The sequence below is a fragment of the Ischnura elegans genome, chromosome 1, assembly GCF_921293095.1.
Source record: "Ischnura elegans chromosome 1, ioIscEleg1.1, whole genome shotgun sequence".
Classification (NCBI taxonomy): domain Eukaryota; kingdom Metazoa; phylum Arthropoda; class Insecta; order Odonata; family Coenagrionidae; genus Ischnura; species Ischnura elegans.
The window spans coordinates 89,445,728-89,471,795 of NC_060246.1; the positions used below are offsets into that span (position 1 = coordinate 89,445,728).

Sequence of the window (26,068 nt, forward strand, 5' to 3'; positions counted from 1 at the left end):
GAGGGAGGGAAAATAAGAGAATAGGAATTTTATACAGAATGAAATTGAGTAGGCCCTATTGTGATTTGAAGAGGAAAGTCTATGAAGTAAGGAGAGTTTGTCAGAGTACCTCTTAAATACAGCATGCCTATCTACTGAAATCGGTATAATACTTAAATAACTGTTACTTTCCTGTGACAAAGGAATTCCACAAGTTATCGGCCGCTTTTATCTCCATTTCTCAGATGAATTCAAGTTACACATACCGAAATTTCCGTTTGGAATCATGCAGTCGTGAGACTTTCTTAATACTCCTCAATTTGTTCACTAACGCAATAACCAAATAGAAGAATAAGGGCTTGCATACGTTTTGTTACTGGCGGTTGAATTTTACGGTATAATTTTTCATGTAGGATCTGCATGGAAAATTGTCCTATTTGCCATTTCGTATCAAAACTTTTGCAGTAACCTATCTGTATTTCTTCTAACTTAGCTCCAAATCCACCCAAAAAAGTGGTGGAGCGAACATGCATTTCTTCTACCTTCCCGTTCATTTCCTAATGATGGTAAAATCCTCAGTGACGCATTAATTGTGGCACAAGAAAATAATAATATTGATAATTAATACAAATCTGGAGACCAAAGTCATGTTTTCTTCGATATTGAAATTAACCATTTATTTATTGCTTTCTGGCATTTTGTTGGGTTATCAATGGATGCATGAATTTTAAGTATTCATAGGTTCTTTGGGCATAAGTTCAGATTTGGAATAGTTAATGTAACTTAGATATTGTGCTAACAAAATTATAGAATTATTTTATAAATCATGACATGCCATGCGCAACGTTACCACGTATTAAGTGGCAGAAATTTTAACCGGACATTTTCTTTGAGAATGCCTCACGGATTAAATAGAGTGTGATATCTTAAAGCCAAAGGTATCCCTGGTAAAAATTTTGAATAAACTGTAAAAGAATAAGTATTTAATTCTCCGAACCTCGTACCAGCAGAAGTACAGAGTTCACCAAATTTCTTGCTTACCATATTACATAAATTATTATTATGAATGAAAATGAAATCATTTCGATGGCTTGAACACAAAGTGTAAGAAGATTTATTTCTGATTTGGAGGGTGTTAGAATGGGTTGGGATCGAATATCCCTCAGCAAAAACTTTTGCATTGGCCGAAATGATAGTGCAGTAGAGATTTTTTCCTTGAAAACTTTAATTGACGCTAACAATTTGGGTATTTTTCTTTAAACCAGGATTCGATTACAGGAACGTAGCGTTCATTCCAGTTCATATTGTAATCCATCGACTGCAGGGCTTGCTCTGCAGCTCTCTCTGCACTTCCCAACGTTCCTTCGCGAGAAGTCAGCAGTTGTTTCATCTGTGGAAATCAAGAAAACATTGATGAGATATCCAGGGGCGGATCCAGGATATTTTTCTCGGAGGGCACAAGGGTCTGACAGGCGATCTTCTCATGCTTGAGATTAAAAACAAGATACAAAAATTACTGTGCGAAACATTCTCTTTATTTTTATACGAAAGTTATTACTATGAAATTAAATGATTGAAGCTCCATAATACACAAAACAAAACGAACGTAATGATAACGTTATATCTATATTTTAAGCGTCTGGGGGGAGGGATTAAATTATACTGAGTTCATTGTATAGCTAAAATAAGCTAATTACTGATTTCTTATATTAAATATGTACATACAAGAGAATGGCATTCAGGAGGTCTTACTATACGCATTATAATACGTTGTAAAAACATTTAATGACCTTGCGCCTGCAAGAACGAAATATTACTACCTTACATCATTCACAGGATTACGCATTTATTTTTTTGTAAGCTGAAAGTTCTTTTTCTAAATTCTCTTGTCGTAGTATTTAAAAGCATGAGGTCAACTTACCATTTCATAATTTTTTGTGGACGAGACTCTAGAGGAGATTGACTTTATGAGCGAGGCCACCGATTTTGTGGTGTACCTGAAAAAAAGTAAAATTAACATGATTTTTATGAATTATTTAAATTTTCTAAGACTCTAGAACTGACTAATTGTTCATTTCCGGATTAAAACTACGAAATATTATTTTATTACTATTAATTATTAAAACTACGAAATAATCTTTGAAAAAGTATCCAATTTAATCTTATATCTGATTAAAAATTTTCTGGAAAATCATATATCAATCACCCATTGAATGTTAGGACAAAATAAGCTGGAAAATGCATTGAGTTCTTGTGCTGTCAAGTTTTCAAGTTACACTTTGATAAACCTCGTTGAAATGTGGTATGGATGGTTGTGGTTTCAAAATGTATGGACGATTGGTAGTAAAATTTGTTCATGAAAGTTACTTACGATGCCTTGATTTTGTCGAAATTCTCAACGAAAAATTCCACTGCGATATCCTGGCCTTGGTATCGCCTTGAAACCGCGCTCATGGCGTATGAACGATCTTGCTTCCTTATTTTTGAATCCTCAGCAATAGATTCCTGGAGATACCTGCGGTTAAGTGAAAGATAATTCCCCATTATTAAGTAAAACATGAAAAATTTTCATTTTGAAGTTAAACTTAGACCATTTTTAAATACATTCAAGTCCCTTAAACAGCATTAGGCAATCGCTTACAAATTGGCCAGAATATTGAAGTCTGTTGTCCGTGACAGTTGAAGATTTATCTCAATTGTAACAGTCACCATTTAAAGACTCTCATTTGAAATAATCCGGAGTTTAAATGTCACTGGCGACGATTTATGGATTTATAGATCTCTTTTTATTTATCAAAGGTAGGGTAGCGTAGGGTAAAGGTTTTATATGGAAAATTTTGCGTATCATTCCACCTGTTCCCATTCCTCTAATTGAACTTCCCTCTCCAGTTCACTATAAGGCGTATTTTCTGTACTTTTTCTCCATAAATCCAGTTTTCTTCCTCTCCCGTCCCCATTTATCTATCACTAGCAGGCCACCCGGTGTTACTCGGGAAGGATAGTACCGAGCGAAGTGGGAAACTTGATACCCCCACCACAATGCATTCTGCAGTTGACTCAAAATTTAAGAAAGACGGTGAGCGGAAGACGCTCTGAAAAGTAAACAATTGAACAAAACAATTTCCGTACACCGCGCACGGTATCAGCTTATAACCCTTTCCACAACATTGATTGATATGTGTGCTAAGCGTGCGTAGGCTAAAAACGTCGTGTGAACGCGTACCTCAACAAAGAGGTTTGCATATAGAAGATTTATAGGTGAATGTAGTATCCTTTGAGTTATGTTTCCCTTTGATATTTTCAAGAGATGTGCCTACCCGGCAGGATGTCTAATCGCATAAGTTGTATGATGTGACGTAACAAAATGGTAGTGATAAAACGACCCACAAGGCGCGTAGGACGCAACCAGAAGTAGCAATACGGGGTTCAAGAGCATGAGATGCACCGATGCACTAACCTTGGTCACAATCCGAACATAATGTAAACGTATAGCGGACAAACAAACAGACATCCTCTTTTGTATATATTGATATATTGTTTCCTCTAATATAATAAATAAAATCTCCTCCCCTCTCAGTGCTTGGGGAGTTATTTCACTCTCCAGCTGCAAGGCAGTAGAGTGGCAATTAACCCATTATAACCCAATGTTGCTTCTAAGCAACACCAAAAATGTTTACATTTTCAGCTCTTTTTAGGAAATATCTAAACTACGCATTATTTTTCGGTGTAAATTTTAATGACGAAATGTTTAGCTGCCAAGATAATTATAATTGAGAGCAAAAGTTTCAAGTTTTCAAAATGAAAAATTGTGAAATTTGATTTCTTCCAGAAGTAGCTCTGGGTTAGAAATGGTTAATTAATAAAACTAGTCCACTTAAAAATAACTTATCGTGTTGCAGAACGGGAAAAATATATCTTCCACTTCTCATTTCAGTATAATTTTCTTATTCTCACCTCTTCATTATCTTCTCGTCGTTGGTGCATCCTAGAGAATGCAAGATTATCATTTCCTCCGTAGCCACCTTGCTGGATTTATACTTTTCCCAGAGGAATTCCCAATCTTCTTCGCTCCCAGAGCTCACACCATAGCAATATACGGTATCCTTCAAACTTGAGGGCACACTGAAAATAAAAGTAAAGTATTCGTGATTACACTATTGATATTAACCCTTTAAAGGTCGAACTAACTTACCTACTGATCTTTATTATATTTTTTCATATCCGATTTATTTTACTACTAATTAAGAGATATTGTGACAGGAAACCTAAACAAAAAAATTTTAAATGCGTTTTCAAGCATGTTCCCAAATGGGAACAAGCCAAAACAATTTGCTATCGCTTGAAAAATAAATATACACTTAACCAAAAAAGCTAAGTTTAGCAATGTAATATATATTTATCTTTTGAATAAATAGGCATTTGTTTCTGGAGTGCAATTGTAGGGATAAATATCGAATAAACCGCATACTCACCACAGAGGTGATGAAAATAACGAAATAAAATAATGAATAAATTTTAAAATGGTATCTATAATTAACCACCAAGGTATACGCAAGTCGTGCGGTTCACTTTAAAAATACTTCCATACTTTATTTAAATAACAGAAGGTGTAAAAGTAATTACAGGTAAGAAATATAATTTTAATATTTTTCTATAAATGTATTCCCAAATGGGAACATTGGACTGTTAACGGTTAAATAAATTTGATCGTGTAACCATATAACGTATTAGGAAAGAGATATTGTTTTTGGCTATAAAAATATTGCATGGTTTCATTCTGAACTATTTAAGACACATATGCTAGAAAACAAAATGGTCTACTCATATGCAAAGGTTTTATCACCATAGGCGATTGTTTTGAAGAACTTCGGCTCTTAAGTCTTTGGCCATGTCAAAAATCTCGCAGGATTAATAATACTGTGTCCCTTCCTTCCTGAATGATGTTCATCTTTAAGGAATAATGCTGGAGAATATAATGGTTTACTCTTATGCGAAGGTTTTGTAATCATAGGCAATTGTTTTGAAGAAAGGCTTGAGACTTTGACCGAGCCAAACATCTCGCAGCAATATTTTGAGGAACAAAACACCTGCTTGCAATATGGCAGGTGAAGCAGCTTAGAGTTTCACTGTTCGATGATCGTGAGTAAATATATACGTATCTTTTCAGAGGTATCCAGAGTGGCAATTGAAGATATTAAAAATAGCTGCTTTAAGTTAACAAGCATATATTGTGCAGAAGGGTGAATCAAACAGAGGGAGTGCAAAAAATCCACAGGGAAAAAATCATCTCCCTTGACCGGGATACCAACCGAAATATCCACAGGGAAGAATGACGCCTCGCTAGCTTAACTTTTTAAATCATTCGACCGGAAATCGCGGGATCCGGGTTCGTATCCCGGTCAAAGCGAATGAATTTTTCTCTGTGAATTTTTCGCACAATTTGTGCATTGCGGGTGATTACCGTAAAGTTAACACCCTGGCTTGTCCCGGTATACTTAACTTAATTATCAATTACCTGAATTCTGGGTTTTGCTTCCATTCGGCGAACATTTTCTTTGCCTCTTTTAAGCAATCTGGGTGATTATATTTGCACGCCCAAGGAAGTAAATTCAAACGAGTAAGGCGCGCAATGTGGTCATCATTGGGGGAGCCATTGAACTGAACTCTGTCGTACTGTGCTCGCAATAGGTCCAGCACCATTTTCTAAAAATAAACGAGGAATAATCGTAAGGGTTTTGGTAGTTTAATTGATCGAAAGTATATATTCTAACCGACTAGTCCCTCTTTATTAAAAAACTAAAAATCTTAATCTCTTTGATTAAGGAAAAAAGAGAAAATTGTTGCTACTGTATGATGAAACAACTTACAAACATAACTTTATACAGCTAGGTGAATGATAATGGCATAGTTTTAATTTACTAATCTATTAATTATGGTGTAATATTCAATATACGTTTCAGGGCATGAAGATGCCTGTTGAAAATATCAATTTCACATGTAACGTTGTTCAAGTCCCCCAAAATCCTACTTATAACTGAGAAGTATGTGTTATTCTGAGAAAAAATTCCCTAGGTTAACACAACGGATTCGTTCTGGTAGGGATATGGCGAGGTATTTGTTCTAAATGATAGAATGAATTAATATCGTTATTAATGCGTTCTATTTTCAATATGACCAGATGATTTAAACATATATGCTGGTAAATATAAACCATTTCTCCATTTTTAATGATAATATAGTGGGAGGGGTAATATCGTTACATTTCATCATCTTCGAGTTAGACTCGGTATAATTGTCAGGGTGTCAGGATTTTAATGTGTCCTGTATTCAGTATGATATTATGGAAGATTGCATGGCATAGTTTTATCAGTGGTGTCATGGCAAAATTAGCAATCCCTGAACGCACTTACAGTACAGTACAACTATTCACCCAATGTGCCGAAGCAATTCACTCTACCACCAATTTTTTCAGCAAATGCAGAAAAGATAAATCTGAAAAAGTTATTTTGGTCATAAATTTATGTTTATAAGAAAATTTGTGGCACCAAAATTGATTTAAGTGTTATTTGAGTATTATGTCATTCCTTATCCAGGGCCGAAACGGCAATCCGGCGTGTTGCATAATGACACCGCTGACAGTAGCCATGGCAGAAACAGAGAGATACCTGAAGAGAATTCCATTACTAATGGAGAACATAATGACTGATATAAGCTGAAAGACAGAGCAAAGAAACCCAAAGTAGAGGTATTATTGTCCTGTAGCTGAAGAGAAGAGGCGAAAGCCAACCAGATAATAGGAAACCATTATGAAAAATGAAAAGGAGAATACTTTGTGCTTTCACATGAATATTAATTCACACATTTACACCAGTGGCGCAGCGAAGGGGTTTGGGGGATAAAACCCCCCCAGAGCTCAGAGAAGTTTTTAATTTCTATCCATTTTACTTAATTGAATTCATATTACTAATAGAATAGTGTAAGGATTAATAAAATATCCCTCAGAAAGCCGTAAAACTCACCATTTTCAACCATTTATCTTAAAATTCCGCAATTTATTAATCTCGCACCTACCGCTTATCCTGGTGGGTATACCATACCCCCACACACCCTTGTACTAGTTTCACCTAAACCCCCCCCAACCTTGATTCTTAGCTGCGCCCCTGATTTACATGACCATGGTTTCAACGTTAGACGTCATCATCATCACCTGATTCTGACACGTCTAACGTTGAAACCATAGTCGTGTAAATGTGTGAATTAATATTCATGTGGAAGCACAAAATTTCTTCCTCTTCAATTTTCATAATGAATCGCTTTCACAAAGTTACGCCTCAAACCATCAAGGAAACCATTATTTGAGTGAAGGAATCAGCAAAGATACCTTTCTTTAAAAAAAAATAAGATTTCATGGATGATATAAATCCATGAATACATCGTATAATGTAGGAAGATGAAGCAAAACAGACGTGTACTTAATTCGTCTGTGAAAAAAATTACCGCGAACTTTGGGAAAGGTGGAGATCCGGCCAAGCGAGCTTCCAAATAGCCCAGTCCCTGGTAGGCGGCGAGCCACGGGATTAAATCGGTTTCTTTGTCCAAGTAGCTGATCAAATCAAGGGCGGTATTATAGTGCAGTTCACCCGATCTGGCGAGGTTGAGGGCATCGTCAGTGAGCTGAGCCCGGTTGACTGGATGCACTTTTTCGAAATCTTCGCCATTCAGGTAGTCGATAATCATCTTCCAGTTCCTCGCATCGTAATTCACCCGGTAAAAACCTTAAAGAAAAAGATTATAAATATATATACCTCAGTAGAAATACGTATTGGCGTATCGGCTCATGCTGATGGGACGAGCAGTTAAACTTCATGACCAGTTTTTAATAAATTTTTATCATCAATTTCACCGGGAGATAATACAAAATGTATTCAAACCAGTTGTGAAGTTAAAATTTAAGTATTTTTGGGTTTCATGCGGAACTTTTAATGTACTGGTTTGTTTTCATGATTGAAATGATGAAATTGATGAAATTTTGAATCCAGAATGAAGGAAAAGCGTCACTATTAAAATTATGTCAATAAATGAGTTCTTTTTTCCAACTTCTTCCATTTGCGTTAATAATACGAAAGCTCGGGTGCTGATTTTGACCTCGGCTCATGGTACCTGCTCAATTATTAAGCGCTCTTGTATTTATTTCCTGTAACATATTTCTAATGAAAATGGCCAAAAATCAAATTGTTTACGGGTCGTAACCTTTGAGTCGTAATTTTCAGACGATGTTTCTATTCCCTTCCAGAGGGTATCTTCACGTGAGACGTCTTATAGGCGGCATCTTTTAGGGAGGAAAGTTGTCTGCAATACAAAGACGTGGCTGACATTCCTAACACAAAACGGAAAATGTTACGGTAGGGAGAGAATATTTGCTTGAAAAATCAATCACCTGATACTTCAGAGAAACAGTGTTACTCGTGTGTCAGTTAGGTTCTTTCAATTGTGTGAGTCAGTCACGAGCGCAAAAAGCAATCTTCGTGATCCATTGTGATTCTCATGTTCGACCAAGAGGTACCGATCAAAATCATAGCAAAAGAGAGCTCTCTTATCGTTGATAAAATTTTTGTCTTCGTTTGAAAATGGTGTCAAATTATTGGCGTCTTATGCTTGGGCTCCTTTCGCTTGATCACCGTCATTGAATATGCTTTTTTTAGCTTAAACTCCTTACAATGGAAAACTTTACATTTGGTTACTTTGACTAAATGTTACTGTTTTGCTCGCAATTTTATTCCTTGCCACTTGGGCAACGTTATTTTTACCTGCACACTCACCTTTACTCAAGTTGAAGAAGATTCTTACCATGAAACTATTTCCCAAAGAAATGAAGAGATTGTCATGTAATTATTAATGATGCAAATAGTGACAATAACGCTGAGCGATAAAAAACAAACAGAATAAGATACTGTGTAAAAATAAGTACGCACATGTGTTCAACGGAGGTGTTTTCCGAAGCTATATTCCTTCATCGACACACTTCATTGCTATGAATTGCTATTTTACAATGACAATGCTAATGGTGATCTGTATTCACTAAATTTTTAAAATTCCACGAAAAAATAGAGGCACAAGATATCGTCACTGCTCATTGAAAGAAGGGATATAGTGCTTTTATAGACAACGAGTTAAGCTCATACTGTGCCTGAAAGAGTCGAAGTTAAAGGGATAAACGTGCTCTATTCTCACTTACTTTCAGAAAATACTGCTCATTAGATCCAACACATATGTGAAAAAATAAATAAGGTCATAAGAAACTGCGATATTTTGTTGAAGTTACTCGATCATTACATCACACTGCCATTTTAAGATCAAAGATTTCTGGTAGCATTAACTGAGTCGGAGGAACATCCCAGGAAATTAAAGAAAGATGAAGCAACCCAAAGGATTATGGATGGCATATAATGCAGGGATAGAGGATAGAGCCTAACCTGCTTGCTGCAAGTTGAAAATAACCCACTCGTCGCCTTTGGGCATGCCACTGACTACAATCGTTTTTTCGCAAGCAGGCATCCATGTTGAGGGCACCGTGTTGGTGAAGTTTGCCGCGGACCTTGATGTGAAGGTCAGAGGTATCCACCAGCGATGATTTCCACGGCTGGCCTCACCCAGGACAAACCTCTCCTGCAATGTGAAGGCCGGGTTATGGAAATAGTCAGAAAATTAGCAACAAATTTAAATTCAGTACCCAACGAAAAAATTAGCTTCAGAGATTTGGTGCGATGATGGAAAAAATTGACGCGTGGTCGACGACATCTACCACTCGAATGCAGCAGTGACGTAGCCAGGATTATGAAAAGGAGGGGTTCACCAGCGATTTCGGGGCCCATCCGGGGTTATGGAAAAACACCCCTGGGCAAAAGGGTCCGCGGGCCATTCCCCGAATGTTCGCTCCCGTAGTTCACGAATAGAAACATGCTTTTAGAACTTATTCAATTTTCAACACATAAAATTTTGGGACTTTAGATGTTGAAAACGTGATTTTTAGGACTCAAAAACAGTTATTTATTAAAATTTTATATTTAATTTACTGAAGTAAAGTATATAAATAAGATGAAGTAAGATTTTAAATGCTCAAGGGGGGTTGTAAACCGGAACCCCCCCCCCCTACCCCCCCGTGGCTAAGTTACTGATCAGCAGAACTAAGAGCAAACTGCCGCATAGAGATTTTGAATGCCGTTGAGTTGTTTGTGTCTGAGGCGTATCAATGTGTTTTCCGAAGTTTTCATCTCAATTACATTGTATATCCATGTTATTTTTCATCCCCTGATGTCTTCTTTTAGGTTTTACACTTAGGGCTAACATTGCACGGATGAAAAGCGCATGAAAAAATGAATGCTGACCTGCGCGGTCTGAACTTTAACTCTCTGGCTTTATTAAAGTCGACTACAGCCCATTTTCGCCATTAATTTACCAAGCAGTCACAAATGTGGTTAATTCCCAGTGTGTGAAACAAAATACCTACACTGTTTAGTATTCGCTGCCATACATCATAAATCGAATTTTTTAAAAAATTGTTAGAACTCATTCAATTTATAACTCATAACATAACATCATCAAATTATGTCGGTCCAATGTAGGTCGATGTGCCAATCTGAAACCGATATTGGGCCAATATCCAGCCGATATTCATGACTACTTTGGTTGGGAACAATATTTAAGATCATGGCTCCATTTACGGTCGCCTCATTACCTCCCTGCGTAGTTGAGTTGTCTATGGTTAGTTAAAATCGCGAAATCGAACTATTCTTCTGTAATATAGAATTTTTCGACGTCATTTTTCTAGGGTGCGCTCTAGGGTGAACTCTACCCTCACATACTATTCTCCGAGTTCAACTTTTGAGGTGGACTAACATCATTATAGGCCAGTGGTTCTCAAAGTGGGTGCTACTACCCCTTGGGTCTCTATTCTATAGGGACGAAAAGAGCTAAGTTGACGGCAGGGGGAAAATTTATTTTTATGTTAAAAGTATGCCCTTGCCTTAGTTTTTTTTTTGTTGTGCATTAAGTCATTCGAATAAATGTATCGCTAACTGCAGAAAGGCATTATGCCCAAGTTGCACGATTTTTCTTTTTTTGGAGTTGTAGGTTCAAGACAATGTTTCCTAATAAAAGGAAACATGTCTACTCGGAGTTATTAGACTATGTTCATTTCATCTCTGCGGGTGAGCTGGTGTGGCTAAAGCAAGCTAGGGTGAGGGGAGGGAAAGCATCTTGACACGTGACTTTCTCTTTGGCAATCTGCAGACAGCAGACGTGGCCTAGCGCTTCTGAAATTCAATCGCTCTTAGGCCTCCGTCGTGTCAACATCGTGAATCCGCTCGTGGAGCAGTGTTGTCAAACCTCACGCGTTATCCTTGTACGTCCATCACCAACAGTGCCGAATTCAGCGTGGTAGCTGACCACGTCATGGGCTTCTTTGAAGGGATTATTCCATAATACCGTCCTAATGAGTAGGTATATTGTTTCGGCGCCGGGCCTAAAATACCTGTGGCCACCTATGACTCACACGTTTTCAGTGACATACTAGGGCGGCTATGCACATTTGGCAACGTTAAGTTTGCTCCTAATATCTCCCTCGGTACTACCCGTCCCCATTAGCGAGTGCCCTGGCTCTCACGAAGGCTCACCCGCAAGCATAAAGTGATCAGATTATAGTACGACATGTTTCCTTTTAGTAAGAAGCGTTGAGTCTTGCACCTACCAACAACTTAAAGAAAAAAGAGAAAAATCGTCCAACTTGGACACGATGCCTTTCTGCAGTTAGCGATACAAATGTGCAATGAAAACTATAGATTTATTGGATTCTAAATAAATATTCGATTAATAATTGTTTTTAATTTAATTATTAAAATGTTAGCAATTTGGTTATTTAGTCTATGATTCTAATTTTTGTTTTAAAGTTACCGATTAGGGGCCGTTGGGTATATGGTTTATGTATGGGTTTATGTATGAGGGGTTTGGGTATTGGGTTTATGTATCAGAGGGGATGGCCACTCGAAAACGTTTGGGAAATACTGTTATAGGTGATTACAAACCTGCGTGACATGAGCATGCCCAGCATCATAATTTCGCTCGATTGTGATGACGGGAAATCCAACTTGCTTTGTCCAAGTCATCATGATGTCAGCCACTGTAACTCCCTGCGGCAGTGCGCCGTCTTCCTTGGCTTGGGCGTCTAGGCCTTCGAAAAGTTGTACGTCGCTTCCGGATTTGTATTGCCTTAAAAATCAAGGGTTTTCTGCGAATTAGTGTTGAGCGATATAGTCTTATGAGGACTCATTACACCTAGTCGATCGGTCTGTTTCGTCGCGTCTCACCTGTTTAAAATTTGTGCTATCATTCTGAAATTTTCTCGGAGCGTAATTTAGGCAAGTAGATACCAGGTATTTAAAGTAGACTATCGTCAGTATTTAAAGGTGTTTTCTTCAAATTTGAAATTTTTTTCAAATATAAAATAATTATTCCAACCAACCTCCGAAAAATAATCAAATTTTATTTTTATAATTATAGGTGAGATGCATGAATTTTTATAGAAAACCTATTCTAAATGTCATAAAAGTTTAGTAGAAGTCACATGGATTCCTAAAGAGTTAATAGGCGTAAAAATAAGGCAAAATACGAACAATCAAGGGGCTTAATTGGTCCTCACAAGTAAAAGTTTTTTGTTCAACATACTTATATGATTCATATTCATATAATAATGATAATAATGATAATAATATAATAATAATAATAAAAGTAATAGATATCTTTATTCGGACGAGATTGAGATTAATAAGTCCTCTCTTCCAACTAACCCCTCTTTAGCGTCAATGGAAACATATTTAAAAACGGTAAATAAATGTTATCAATACAAGAAATATACAGCATACACTATTAGTGAAATGTCAAGAAAGATAAATAAGTACATGTGGAAATTTTGTGTAAGAGAGTGACTTCTGTTTGTGAGAAAAAGAAAATATAAGGTAAGGGAGTAGTATCCTTCAGCGAAGAATGTATGCATGCATATATTCTTCACCTGAATAATATATTTATTTTCTCTAATTTGTGCCGTTGAAGGAAGGAGCCGAGGATAGACTTCGGCACTAGTGAAAGGATGTGAGGAAAAATAATTTAACGCACCATTTGAAAAATGGACTCTGCACACTGCTTGAGTTCTTTACTGACTTGAATATAGAGCTCGAAATGTCACAACACAGAGATCGAAATCCGTCAGATAAATTTATACCAAGACCAATATTTAAGAAGAGTTTCTATTTTATTATCGGTTTCGGCTGTTACACCATTTTCAAATACATACAATATATAGTGGGGGCGGTAATAAAATAGAAACTGTGAATTTTGTGGAAGAAACAAAGTGCTTTTCATTATTAATCTCCTCAAGTTGGGAATCATCACACGTCTGCTCCTACGAACATAAGAGTCATCGAGGATCTCTGCCGAAACTTTCGTCATCGGCAATATTGTACGCGATGTAACCGAAAAAGTGGAAAATCAGCATTCACTCTGTGGAAACCTGGGAAGCAATATTCAGTGCAGTGCCAGAAAATGAGATAAATAATAAGCATAAAAAGTTTATATAGTACTCTACTACTCCAACTCAGGTTCTGATATTTTTAGGTGAATTCCATATCAGATGGCAGAAGTTTTCAAAATTTCATTCCTTGCTAAATGACTTATTAAAATATCACATAGCTTTGAAAATGACTATCACAATATCGCTTGTTTTAAATTGAGATCTAATTTCTAGCTATCTAATTCCGCCATGTCGGAATATCAGATCGCAGAAGTTTTTAAAACGTCATTCCTTGCTAAATGAGTTATTAAAATATCAAATAAGTAGCTTTGAAAATGACCACCACAATATCGCTTGTTTAAAATTGAGATCTAATTTCTAACTATCGAATTTCGCCATTTATTGCACCGAGTTCTCTATCCTATGACATTTTCTCATTACCTGGCTAGAAGGTATCTCTCAAGACCTCGGTAAAATGTATTATTGGTGAGTGAATGCGCCATCATTCGAATCACGGATCCGGCTGTTAAGAAGAAGAAAAAAATGTTAAATCATTGCTGATAACAATAGTGTGTTGAAATATAATTATTTCTTTTAAAAATATTTTGAAAAATTATATTTTCATTTAGCGGCCCATAACATAATTAGGATAATAGGAACAAAACTGTGCATCAAAAGAGGTCAAATTTTACCTCTAAAAGCGAACACGTATTAACTTTGAACTTTTTTCGTCGTTTGGTTGGTGAATACGTGATTTGCATAATGAATTTCAGTGATAAAGTAATTTTATTGCATCACGTCACATTTTAAAGATGCACTAAGATTATAAAAGGTTATTGGTGAAGAAAGGCGGATTTAAATATACAAATAAATGAATATCCAGAGCGTTGTATCCCAATGTTACACGTGGCGGAATTTACATAACTCTCACTGGTACCTGACTGTCATAGATTTGATTAACTTTGGTGGTACATGAATGAATATGAAAAATATTTATGGCATTTACCATTTACAGACATATTTTATACTTGTAGCTAGCAATTTATTGCTAGAAAAATAAGATTAAGTTTAAAATATCGATGCCTTAAACAAAAAATGCAAGCTGCGGTTAACAGAAACTAATACTTTTTAACTCAAATGTTTTACATACTATAATCTTTTCAGAGGTAGATCCGGATTTTGCTCACCAAAATACACTCTAGATAATACATAGCGACCAATGCACAAAATGGCTATTGTCAACAGTTATCTGCGTGTTTCATTTCCGTTAGTACTCGGTGGGAAGACGCTACCTTTACTGTAGGATATTTCATCGAAAACCGATGAAATTTCGTCCGGCGTCTCCAAGTCTGTGGTGATCGGATGCGTTGACTGGTAGGCGTCAATTAACAAAGCGTATTGCAGGTGTTTTATGACAAACTGCTCCGTCAGCCTCCATGTCGGCTCAACCTATACAGAGTACAAAATTAAATTCAACCGTCAAGCAAATATAATGTTGTGAAGTATCGTATATTGGAACCAAGTATCAGGGCTGAAAATTACCATCATTATAAAATTGATATTTGATTGAAGTAGCTTTTTAACTTATGTCAATCGGGGATATAAACGTATGAAAAATATCACATATGATAATATTTGTAAAGAATCTTTTTTATACATATCGTATGAACTTAGCGCATCCCAAAATTGAATTCCTGATCAATCATTAACCAATTTTATTTATCAATCAATAACGGTCAGCGGCCAGTGATAATATTTTCAATTTCATCATCAAATTATATTATCCTTCTAATCCTCCCACTTCTATTTTGCTTATATTCATCTAATTTAACATGATTGATTGATATCCGGAAAATTTAACTCACTGTGTGAATAACCGTCGATTAGAACTTCATTAATGTAATAAAGGGCTACCAGACAGATAATTATTAAAACGGCAGCAATTTATCAGTGCCTACTCAGGTTCTGGTATTTTCAGGTGAATTCCATATCATATGGCAGAAGTTTTTAAAAACTTCATTCCTTGCTAAATGAATTAATTTTTGTGATCCAAGTGAAATTAGTTTCAGTTGTCGACCAAATATTATTTTGAACGCTAGTACCGCTTTTCATATTCTTACCACGTCTGTTGCGGTGCACTCGAAGAATGTGGCGAAACCTTCATTGAGCCAGGTGAATTGCCACCATTCCGGACTGACGAGGTTGCCAAACCATTGGTGGGCTAACTCGTGGGCGACTACCGTGGCCACCCGCTGCAGGTTATTGGCGGTGGAAGTTCCTTCTTCGTACAACAATGCGGTTTCCCTGATGCAAAAGAGCTCATTGTATTTCAAATGAAAGATATTTTATGCTGAGTTTGGGCCGACGTTAATTGTATTCAGTCACATGTTATTGGGTATAGGTTAACCAAATATTGTATTTAGTTTTTTTATTTATACTTTTAGAAGTATACACGTAAAGGCCTTAATCATAGTCGCCAAAAAGCATATCTGTTTCATAATATTCCAAGATCCAAAAGAAGGGGCATTTAAAATCTATCACAGTAATAACTCTTTTAAAAATATTGATGATTGCCCAGTGGCGGATACAGACGGCAGATACGGTAACGGGGTCACAGGGGGCGCGCACCCCTCCCTTGCGGGCCCGCCCGTATTGCCAAACATTGCAGAACCACAGTTATAACTTTTTTATATCATAAGAAGGCATTGTCTTTGGCATATGTATGCAGTAAATTTAACTAAAATTTTCATAAACTCTGCATGTGACTTGATTATTTTTTATTAGTATGAAAGTAAAGGTAACTCAAGATATCTTTTACGCCCCCCCCCCTCGGGTTTTTTTGTATCCGCTACTGTGATAGCCTAAATCCTTACTTGTCAATTCTCGGCTACAAACAATGTCTTGACAGTACTTCAAGACTATTTAATATCTGAGTATGTAATTATTTCTTACTTTCTTTGAGTGAACGAAAAATTTTTATTTATATTCTGACTTTACCATCAAAAACTAAAAAAATGTTAATTGATTAAATGACACATGGTTTTGCATTGACCATGTTGGAGAAAATGTATAAAATATATGCTTTGAAGAAAACCATTTGCTTTGTGCATACAACTGCTATGACTACAAACAAAATTTCATTCGATCGGCAGTAAACCCTCAAGGTTGAATTGAAAGTTCATCGCATTACACAATGCCTAAGTATGACCAGGGGCGGATTCAGCATTAAATTTGAGTCACGACCTGGATCCGGGGAATAAGGAAAACCTCCCGTGTACAAAACGCTTTTTTTATAATACCCATTTTTTATGCGTATTGGACCCAAACATTTCGTTTTTATTCTTAAAGACAGATGAAATTGAACAATTTTATATATTTAAGTATTAAACTAATAAAAGTCAAAATACTAAAACAAAAACTAATAAAAAACAATTTAACTAATGTTATTATATTGATTAATTTTGGGGATGCTATGGCTTCTGTAAACCCCCTTCAAATTCCTCTCTGCGCATCTATCTTTAATAAAACTCAATTATTACACAGAAATTTGACCCATTTTCTTAGATTCTCAGACTTCAATGGCTACAATAAATTACACTTTTATGTGTCTTTTAAGCTGATTCCTAATGAAATATATGAGTGTGGTTTAGTTATAATTTTTTTTCAATGTTATTTGTATCGTATTTACGCTGGAATTCTGGTCGTGAGCACGGCAAATGAAGGCCTTATTGAAAAGGCAAGCGCTAAACTCAACTAAAATGAGAATATTTGGGAACAGGTAATACACTTAGAACCATATGCTGAAAATTTTAAGAAACTACTGCTTAAGTATTTAACCTTTCAAGAGAGGTTTTCATGGATTATTTCGCGAATCACTCCACCTTGTACCCCATCTCAAATTGTACTTGTTTATCCAATGCAAATTAAGGACTCTTTCTATCTCTAAATCCTATTATTTACCTTCCTCTCCCTCGCTCAGTTAATAATTCCCCCCTAACACGGTCCTCGACACCACCCTCTTGTGTGAGAAGACCGGGTTTTCAGCAATGAAAACCTTTAGTTTAGTAGCTATTTCAGACTCCAAGGAGGCCCAAGAACACGGCGGTTTAGTGTTATGTGTGCTGCCGTTTCGCGCGCATTTCACTCGGTGGCGCCACTAGGCAGTGGTTTCACGTCCAGTGTGACTTTCGCCATTAATCGTAGTGGGAGTGTTCTTTTTTACCATAAAATCGTTTGGCATGCGTTAAGTGATTGATTTATACGATTCATAGGCTCAGTTACGTATTACTACCGCGTATTATCTCGTGAGAAGTGGATCTATACGACATGTAGCGCCACGGGTGGCGATTTTGAAATCTGATTTTAATGCGCGTGGAGCGACAGCAATTCTAGCGGTGGACTTGAAAATTCTCTTATTAATAATTTCAGTTTATGCCTTCTTGGCAGTAAAACACCGACTATTTTTACGAGCAAAATCAACTATGGCTTTTAATTTGAGATTATGCAGCAATTTCGATAATTTTATAGCTTTCCGACCCAGTGGCTTAGCGAGGGGGGAGGTCTGGGGCGTAACATAAAAACACAATTTCTTTCCTTCGTAAAAGAAAACAAAATATTGAAAAATCATGAATTCACAAAAGATTTCTTTTACAAATGAAATTGTTTCGATTATGAAAAGTGTTAAAATTACTTTAATGCCATCTACTTAGTACCCCGTTTTTTAAAACAAAAAAACGAAAGAAATTCCTGGCTACGCCACTGTTCCGACCGTAATGTAGCCTCACAACAACCGTGAGGTCCGAGACACTTTTCCCCTACCCCCGAATTGGATTTCCGGCCACGTTCCTTCCTCTGGGATAGTATAGACATATTGGGCAGAGACATTTCAAACTTGGTTTTTTGTTTCTTGAAACATTTTCTGGGAAGTTCATTTGGAAAGAGGTAGATATCATGGTTAAAGAAATAAATTTTAAGTTAGAATATTTCACAAAACTTGTTTAATTTGGCAATCTAATATCGGTTTCAACGTCCTTTTTATTTGAAGAGAAATGCAATTTTATGGAGTTGTACTTTCCTTTAGAATGAAGCAAACCATTGAAGATATGGCGGTACATACATTGTGGGGGGGGGGGGTGAACTTCTGGGAAAAGTTACACGCAAGGCATAGGTATTTCCCAAGCATTTTTTAGGGTTTGTACTCCTAGAAGTCCCAGCTTCGCATGATATGGCCACGCCGCGCCGCAGCGTCCTGGGTGAAGCCTCATGGAATTCCCAAACAAAACTCTTCGCTATAAAATATGGTTCAAGGGAAAAAAAGCTAGCTATCCTGTCCTGAAAGGCATTAACCAAGCGTCTTTAAGTTAATCTGAGTTGAGCAGTACCCAGACGAATACATATTAACTTTAGTGTTGAAGCATTGTTTGAATGAGTGAATGGATCAAGGCTGAGCACTAACCTGAAGGTCACGAGGCCCCAGTTCTCCATGGCCCCGGCTTCGAACTCCGGAACGGCAATCATATCCATTTTAGGAAGAGCGAACTTTATGTTGGTGATATTGCACATAACATCAAGTATTTTTGGTCCAAGCTCAAGACTGTAATCCACTTGATCGATGGATTCTTTTTTGGCCCACACCTTGAACCTGCCGCTGTCGGTTGACTTGTATTTGAAGTCGGAAAAGATGAATGCCACTAAGTAGGTTGACATCTTCGGAGTCGTCTGATAGTGATCCCAAACGTAATTCGGTGGTAGTTCAGGGCTAGGATAAAAAGAGGCACAATGAGATACATGAAATAAAATGTTAGGTAATGAGGATAAGTACAATAGGATTTTAGACAGCAGTTATCTTGGCGTATAAAATCGTTTCCGGCTTAATTTTGTGGAATAATGATATATCCATGATTAAAGCACTAATGGTAATATCCACACTATTCCATTTTTCACTTAACCGACCATGGTTTCGACACATGTTTTCAGCCCTTGACAATGACACTGAGTGTCGAAACCATGGTCGGTTAATTGATAAATAAAATAGTGTGGATATTAGCATTTGTGCTTTAATCATGGAGTTATCTTGGCAACTCAACCTTCTTAGAGCGATTACTTGTGGATTTGAAAGGCCAGGAAACAAAAAATCGCAAATAATATACCCTTTCCAAAAATACGCTATTTTCTAATCCGGTGGTATGTCGATTTTTATGGATTTAGTAGCTACTTTAAAATTGTACTGAGTATGGACATATAAAAAGCAAAATGGGTGCTTTTATTTTCAGCCTTCTAGTTTAACAGACGTGGCTTTTTAACTTTCTCAAGTTTAGATTACCTTTGAATAACGTTACATTTAATGTGAGGTCGATATTTTATACCAATGCAATAAATATTGACCTGTCATTTCACGGAGACAAGAAGAATTCTTTGAATAATTTTACTCAATAAAATTTAATGTAGGAATTAAAGAATTTCGACCCAAGTTACGCCCACTGCTATTAATCAAAATTTAATGCCACGTGTTAATGTTTTTGGTCACTTTTTCATTAATTTCCTGGGTTTATAGGTGTTTTTGTACTGGGCAAAAATATATGAATAATTACTGAATTATTTTGATTAAAAAGTTCAAATTAGTCCTACTGCAAAGCAATTTCCATTTATCATCCGTGAATGAAACACATAGCATTGGAATAAGTGCCCAGAGAGAGAGGTGTGAATGCATACTCACTCGCTCTCAGGAGATCCAATTTGGCCCATGTTGCTTATTGTGCTCATTTCCTCATTTCTGGCGAGGCTGATCGCGAATCTAGCCTTGAGATGCGGCTCATCAAAGCACGGGAAAGAATTCCTAGCCGAAGTTGCCTCGAAATGAGTGACTGCCATCCACCTGAAAAATCCGCCAAGGAAGTGATTATTTGCAGCTCAAAGACAGAGTTGATGTTTTTTCACTCATAAATTGACTAATTACGATAAAAACCTTAAAATATGAGAAAATTCTATCAATTAAGTGTAGATATTTGATGGCGACAAAGAACACGTCACCATAGACCTTATTAATAAATCTTTTTCACTAAATATTTCTTAATTAATCTATTTATCTTTCATTTTAAATCTCGGCCCGACAGATTAAGAGATATATCTTTCCGAATGATAGGTGTGGGACTTTGTATTTCCATCAAGCAATGAAGGAATGTAATAAATACGTACGCGCATTTCCGTATGATTTTCTTGGTTAATGGCTTGTGTCCTTGATATTTCAGAGCGTTACGGGGAACATCAACTTAAAACCTGAAGGAAATAACCTCGGGTTTTCCACTGGGAGTTTTATCTTGGGTAACTGGTCCCAACGTTTTTAAGGTTGAGTCTGCCATCGTATTCAGGGGTAGAAACTTAATGCTACATCTTAAGTTGCCATTAATAAATCTATCATTCTTAATAAAGCTAAGTATCTATCTATCATAATACATATTTCTCGGTCCGAAAGGAACGATAAATTTAGAGAGATATTTTGCCGATTGGCAATGTAAGGCACTTCGTTGATTCCGCAATTTATTTAAAAAATTAGAACCGGTTTCGGGGGGTTACCTACCTAAGGCCCGGCGACGAAATCCCCTGAGATACCGGGCGTTTTGTCGCCGCAGGGATTTTTTCCTGGGCCTTTTGTCGCCGGCGATTTTCCTTGCCTACTGACTGCCGCCGGGCCTTATGACTGCGACCCGTGGCAAGGGAGAGTTTCAGGGGGTCCGAACCCCCTCAGCCCCCGAAATATGATAAACGTACAGAATTACTTTGCTTCGTCATAAAAGAAAACAAAATATTGAAAAATCATGAATTTACAAAAGATTTCTTTGAAAAATGAAGTTTTTTATTGATCGATTATGAAAAGTGTTAAAATTAGTTTGAAAGTCTCTACTTAGTATCCTGTTTCCAAAAATTTTCCCTCCGGTTTAGGACCCCCCTCCCAAACAAAATTCCTGGCTACGCCACGGAATGACTCATTCAACCGAACCTTTCGCAGTGAATAACTGAGAGGCTAAATATAAGTAAATAAGCGTAAGTAAGGTGACTGACGACTATCCACAAATTCCGTGTATTACGACAAATAAGTGAGCTTTTAAGCCCAGAAAAATCTTCTTAAAAGTTCGGGGTCGTCTTTTAAGCTGATTCCAGTCTCCTCGTGCCGGTCTTCAAACTTCCGGCTGGACTGCAGAAACTACAGTTGACGCATACAGTGGGATGAGCTCAAAAATCTCTGCTCTGGTATTTCTGCTTTACACAGTGACCTTATGAATTTGTATTGTATATTTTTCTATTTTTTTCTATTGTAAATGTTTATTTATCTTTATATGATGAAATGACTCTGACGAGGACTTAGGTGGAAGAGTCACAACCCCGCCTGAATAAAGGCATCTATTATTCTTATTGTTATGAAAGCAGTAAGGTTAGCTCTCTTCAAGTAAAAATTATTTCAAAGTGGTATTTTCAGCATAATTCAAAATCTATAATTCAACAAGAAAAATGTGGAGTCGTCTTAAGCGCCTGGACGTGATTTAATTTTACTTAACGACCAGTTTAAATACAGTTTAAATGACCTTAAGGGAATACTACGGGGAAACATTCGTTAAGAAAAACTTAAGCATTTGTGAAAAATTTTCAGTAACTTTTAACTTACGAATATACTGATATAATTCCACCAGGTGAAGCCTATAAAAAAAACACATTTTAATGATGGATAATAGTAAATTTTTAGAGAAAAAAGCTTTCCTCACCTTTTATTTCCATTTTCGTCCGTGTATGCAGCTTTGTAAAATCCTTCCAAGTTATGGTTCAGTTTTCCTTCAAATTTCATTACTATGGAGTAAATTTTGTGCATTTCTAACGGCTTCTTCAAATGAATGATATGGAAGTCAGTTTTTTCTTCATTCGAAGAGCATTCAATTTCTATTTCATAGCCGGTCCAATGCTCAAGCACTTTCTCTTCGTAAATATTCAACTTTTTCGCATGGAGAGTGATTTTATTCGTTACTTGCTTCACATTTATCATTATATTCACATAACCCTTGAACGTGAAATTTCCTTCTTCTAAAAATGGGACAAGGCGTAAGTCGTAGGATAGCGGCTCAACGTCTTCAGGCAGTCTATAGGATTCTTCCAATTCATTATCTAAGTCTTCCGAGTAGTGATCAATAATAAGTTCATCGCCATTGCGAATAACATTTCCCGATAAGGGATTTGTTCCATTGGAATCCCCGAGAAGGGTTAACAAAAGCAGTGCCAGGAATTTCATCATGGATCCTTCCAAGAGTGATATTACAAACCTGTTTAAAATATAGTAACGTCATCAAAATTCTTATATTTTAGAAGAGATATGCCATTATAAATATAAGAGCATTGTGGATACATTGGAAAATGTCGGGCGGACACAACTTTTTTCCATGACGTCACACCATTTAATCCAAAATATTGTGAAAACTATGGAATGTAGCACTTAAATGAAATATTCCTGAAATTTACCCAAAATTTATTTTATTATATAACTTGCAAGGTTTTCTTAAGACGATGGGCACGGAAAACTGGTAACTGTATCGGTAGTAAAAAATTGGCTTGTTTAAATTGACATTTATGATTCGCATTTAATTGTTTTCTTGGCCTCCAAAAACGCATATTGAATTCATTTTGAGTGTAGTTACGCGTTAAAATCCCCAAGTTTGGAGCAGAAAAAGTTAGCGCATGAAATTTTTTGAAAAGTTCTTGGCTTCGAAAAAAACACTTTAATATTAAAAAAAGGATTAGTTATCACCCAGAGGCATAGGCACCATATACATCAACACATTTTTAATGAAAGAATTAATTGGCGTAACTTTCACGGGAAAATTTACTTCCAATTCAACATACTTCATTTCATTGCAAGATCAAGTTATGACGCTGGAGCAGGAAGTAGTCATGGAAATATCACTTTGAAACGTCATTACGTATCGTCCTTCACCTCTAATTTCAACGTATTTGGGCCAAAATCTTTCCAGTTTTTTTATACCCGCATTACCGTCGTATTATTTCCATGGAATCAATAACTCCCCAAGGTATTAGGAATTGACGTTGCGATCAGTGGCGCAGCGAGGAGGGTTTGGGGACTACCCCCTGAGCTCAGAGAAATTTTTAAGTTTAACCCATTTCACTTAATTATATTATTTTACTTATAGAATAGTGTAGGGATTAATAAAAATATCCCTCAGAAAGCCGTAAATCTCACAATTTTGAGTCATTTCTCTGAAAAAATTTCTAGGGGAGGGACCCCGCACCTCCCGTTTACCCGGGCGGGTATTCCACACCCTCAGACCCCCCTGTATTAGTTGCGCCTAAAACCCCCCTTGCCTTAATTCCTAGCTGCGCCCCTGGTTGCGATCGCAGAGGCTCAGGAACTTCAAATTATGTCGCTGAATTGCATGTGGCTGGCAAAATGCTTGTAGTGTTTGAAGGACTACGGGTTAGAGTACCAAGTTGTAGACTAGCAATGTCAACCTGCCTGTTCCACAACCAGGTTGACTCTACTGAGCTGAGCGCTCGTTGCCTTGTCGCCTATCGTATAGGCGCTGTTGCCTATCATAGTGTTGCACCTTTTGCTGATTGCTAGAGGTTTTTAAAGGATAACCACTGCAGTGATGTCAGAGGATTTAATTATGGCTTGCCACTGTTTGTCTTTTGTTTTGCGGGCAGGCTGATTTTGGTCCATTTGTTACTTTTTTTTGCCCGCAACTCGCAACTTCGCTGAGACCAAGTTTAAAATGTGCACGCAGAGATTCTCCGTCGAAAGCACTAAACTTTATCTCTGTAGCCCTAAATACGTCAGCCATAGACCCTAAAGTGTGACTGGGAAAATGCAGGGAGACTAACATGCTACAAAATAAATGAATATAGACTACGGATTGAATAGTCTTTAAATCTACGAAACAAATGTTGCCGAAATTGGCCTAAGCTTAGTATGCAGTCATATTCAATCCGAAACAGAACTTTAAAGAAGGAAGGTTTGCTCACCACAAGATTGGTTGCTCATCTGCCCGAACCGCACGGCTGTATGAATTGTTGCCCTGGCAACCTTCGCTCCTCAGTGCTTTGTTGTTAATCGGACAGCCGGCGAGCGTGTGTGCGCTTATTGAGATTCCTCACAAATTTATAGGTGGATGGGTTGGCCGTCTATCCATGTCACCCACTAACTTCTTATCTATTTATGGCGGGTTTACACGTGGAGGTTGACTCCCACGGAGAGTTAGTTACACGTGAATCAATCATGAAGTGCATTGCCATTGGCCACTGGGACATCCGTGCGCCCGCGTGACACTTCCGGCTTTTTTTGCAGAAAATAAACATGCCTCAAAGGAAATAAGCAATCGCCATAGCGACGACACGTAATCGTCGTTACTTTGGCCAATGGAAGATATTTTCACCGAAATATTTAATTGAGCTTTCGTTTTATTATCCATTCATGTCACCAATCACCACTCACGTACAAAACAAGCTGTTGGTTGAGTCACAGAGTGAGTGAGTCGCATAGCCTATTAAAAGTGAGTAAGCCCATTGCATTTTAAGTACTTTGTTCTTCCTATGGTTACATGAGATGCGTTGTATTTTTAATTTGTTCGTTATTTCTTTTTGAAAATGAAAATTATAGGTACTAAAAACTTTAAGTATGATTTTTTCATATTAAATTATGCATTTAAAATGAAAATAATATACAGAGCATGTAATTAAATTTATAGGTGAAAGAATGAAAGTATAGAAATGAAAAAAAACAATATATCAAAATGAGAATTATTTTTTGCAAAAACAAGAGCGTTCGACTGAGTAATGAGTGTTCTTGTGATAACCTTTTCAACGCTTTCCATCTCCGGCCTATCTTATTGAATTATAACTGCCAAGCGAGTTTATGATCTAAAACTGTGCTTTCAACTAAATAGTTCGATTTTTCAAATTGACTGACAAATTTTCACGTACGATTAACTTATGTCATGTAATTTTTCTCGTTTTCGTTCATACCTGAGCATAAAGACATGGAAATATGTGTTTTGAAGATATAATTCTGTACTTTGAGATAAGCCCTGAGATTAGGGGATAGGGGAGCCACCTGACCTCATTCACCCCGTAGTAAATAAATGAAATACATAACACCGGGAGGGCGTTCACATTTCGATAAAGACGCAAGGTGACAGATGACGGTGGGAAATATATTGCACTCCCCATTCCTTTACATTTACCTAAGCTCATCTGACAACGTCGTAAGCGGTTCATCTTCAAAGAAATATCTCGTGATTGATGGAAATATCCAAGAACTATACCCGACGTAGTACTTGGTGAGGGAGAGCGTTAGAAGTTGGTCGAATCAACCCACGTTTTGCGTCCACGCGGTGGTATTTGGAGGAGGCGACCGACAGCTGAGATCATTAACCCCATAGGGAAGGATATGAAAGGAAAGACGGAGAGAAACCCTTCGTCGAAATTAGCCTGGTCTGAACGAGAGACGGCGAGGGGACCACGGCTTAACGTCCC

The 26,068-nt window shown here is 37.1% G+C and overlaps 1 protein-coding gene across 1 annotated transcript; it reads right to left on the minus strand.

The window, feature by feature from the left end:
- Positions 1 to 959: 959 nt before the first annotated feature.
- LOC124165616 (aminopeptidase N-like) lies at positions 960 to 24,683 on the minus strand. The gene is made up of 15 exons (XM_046543083.1): positions 24,560 to 24,683; positions 22,297 to 22,845; positions 20,256 to 20,414; positions 18,996 to 19,298; positions 15,661 to 15,844; positions 14,833 to 14,989; positions 13,982 to 14,063; positions 12,060 to 12,243; positions 9,453 to 9,645; positions 7,477 to 7,754; positions 5,495 to 5,682; positions 3,934 to 4,101; positions 2,351 to 2,494; positions 1,901 to 1,976; positions 960 to 1,369 (listed from the first exon to the last, which is right to left on the minus strand). The coding sequence occupies exons 2-15, from the start codon at positions 22,815 to 22,817 to the stop codon at positions 1,214 to 1,216; spliced, it is 2,793 nt and encodes a 930-aa protein (XP_046399039.1). The 5' UTR covers positions 22,818 to 22,845; positions 24,560 to 24,683; the 3' UTR covers positions 960 to 1,213.
- Between the last annotated feature and the right edge of the window lie 1,385 nt (positions 24,684 to 26,068).

Excerpts from the sequence above, each read along its gene's own strand:
- LOC124165616 (XM_046543083.1), bottom strand. The coding sequence starts at position 22,817 with ATGATGAAATTCCTGGCACTGCTTTTGTTAACCCTTCTCGGGGATTCC. Across the intron at positions 20,415-22,296 it reads GACGAAAATGGAAATAAAAG|GTGGATGGCAGTCACTCATT; the intron begins GTGAGGAAAGCT and ends CGGATTTTTCAG. Across the intron at positions 19,299-20,255 it reads ATTGGATCTCCTGAGAGCGA|CCCTGAACTACCACCGAATT; the intron begins GTGAGTATGCAT and ends TTTTTATCCTAG.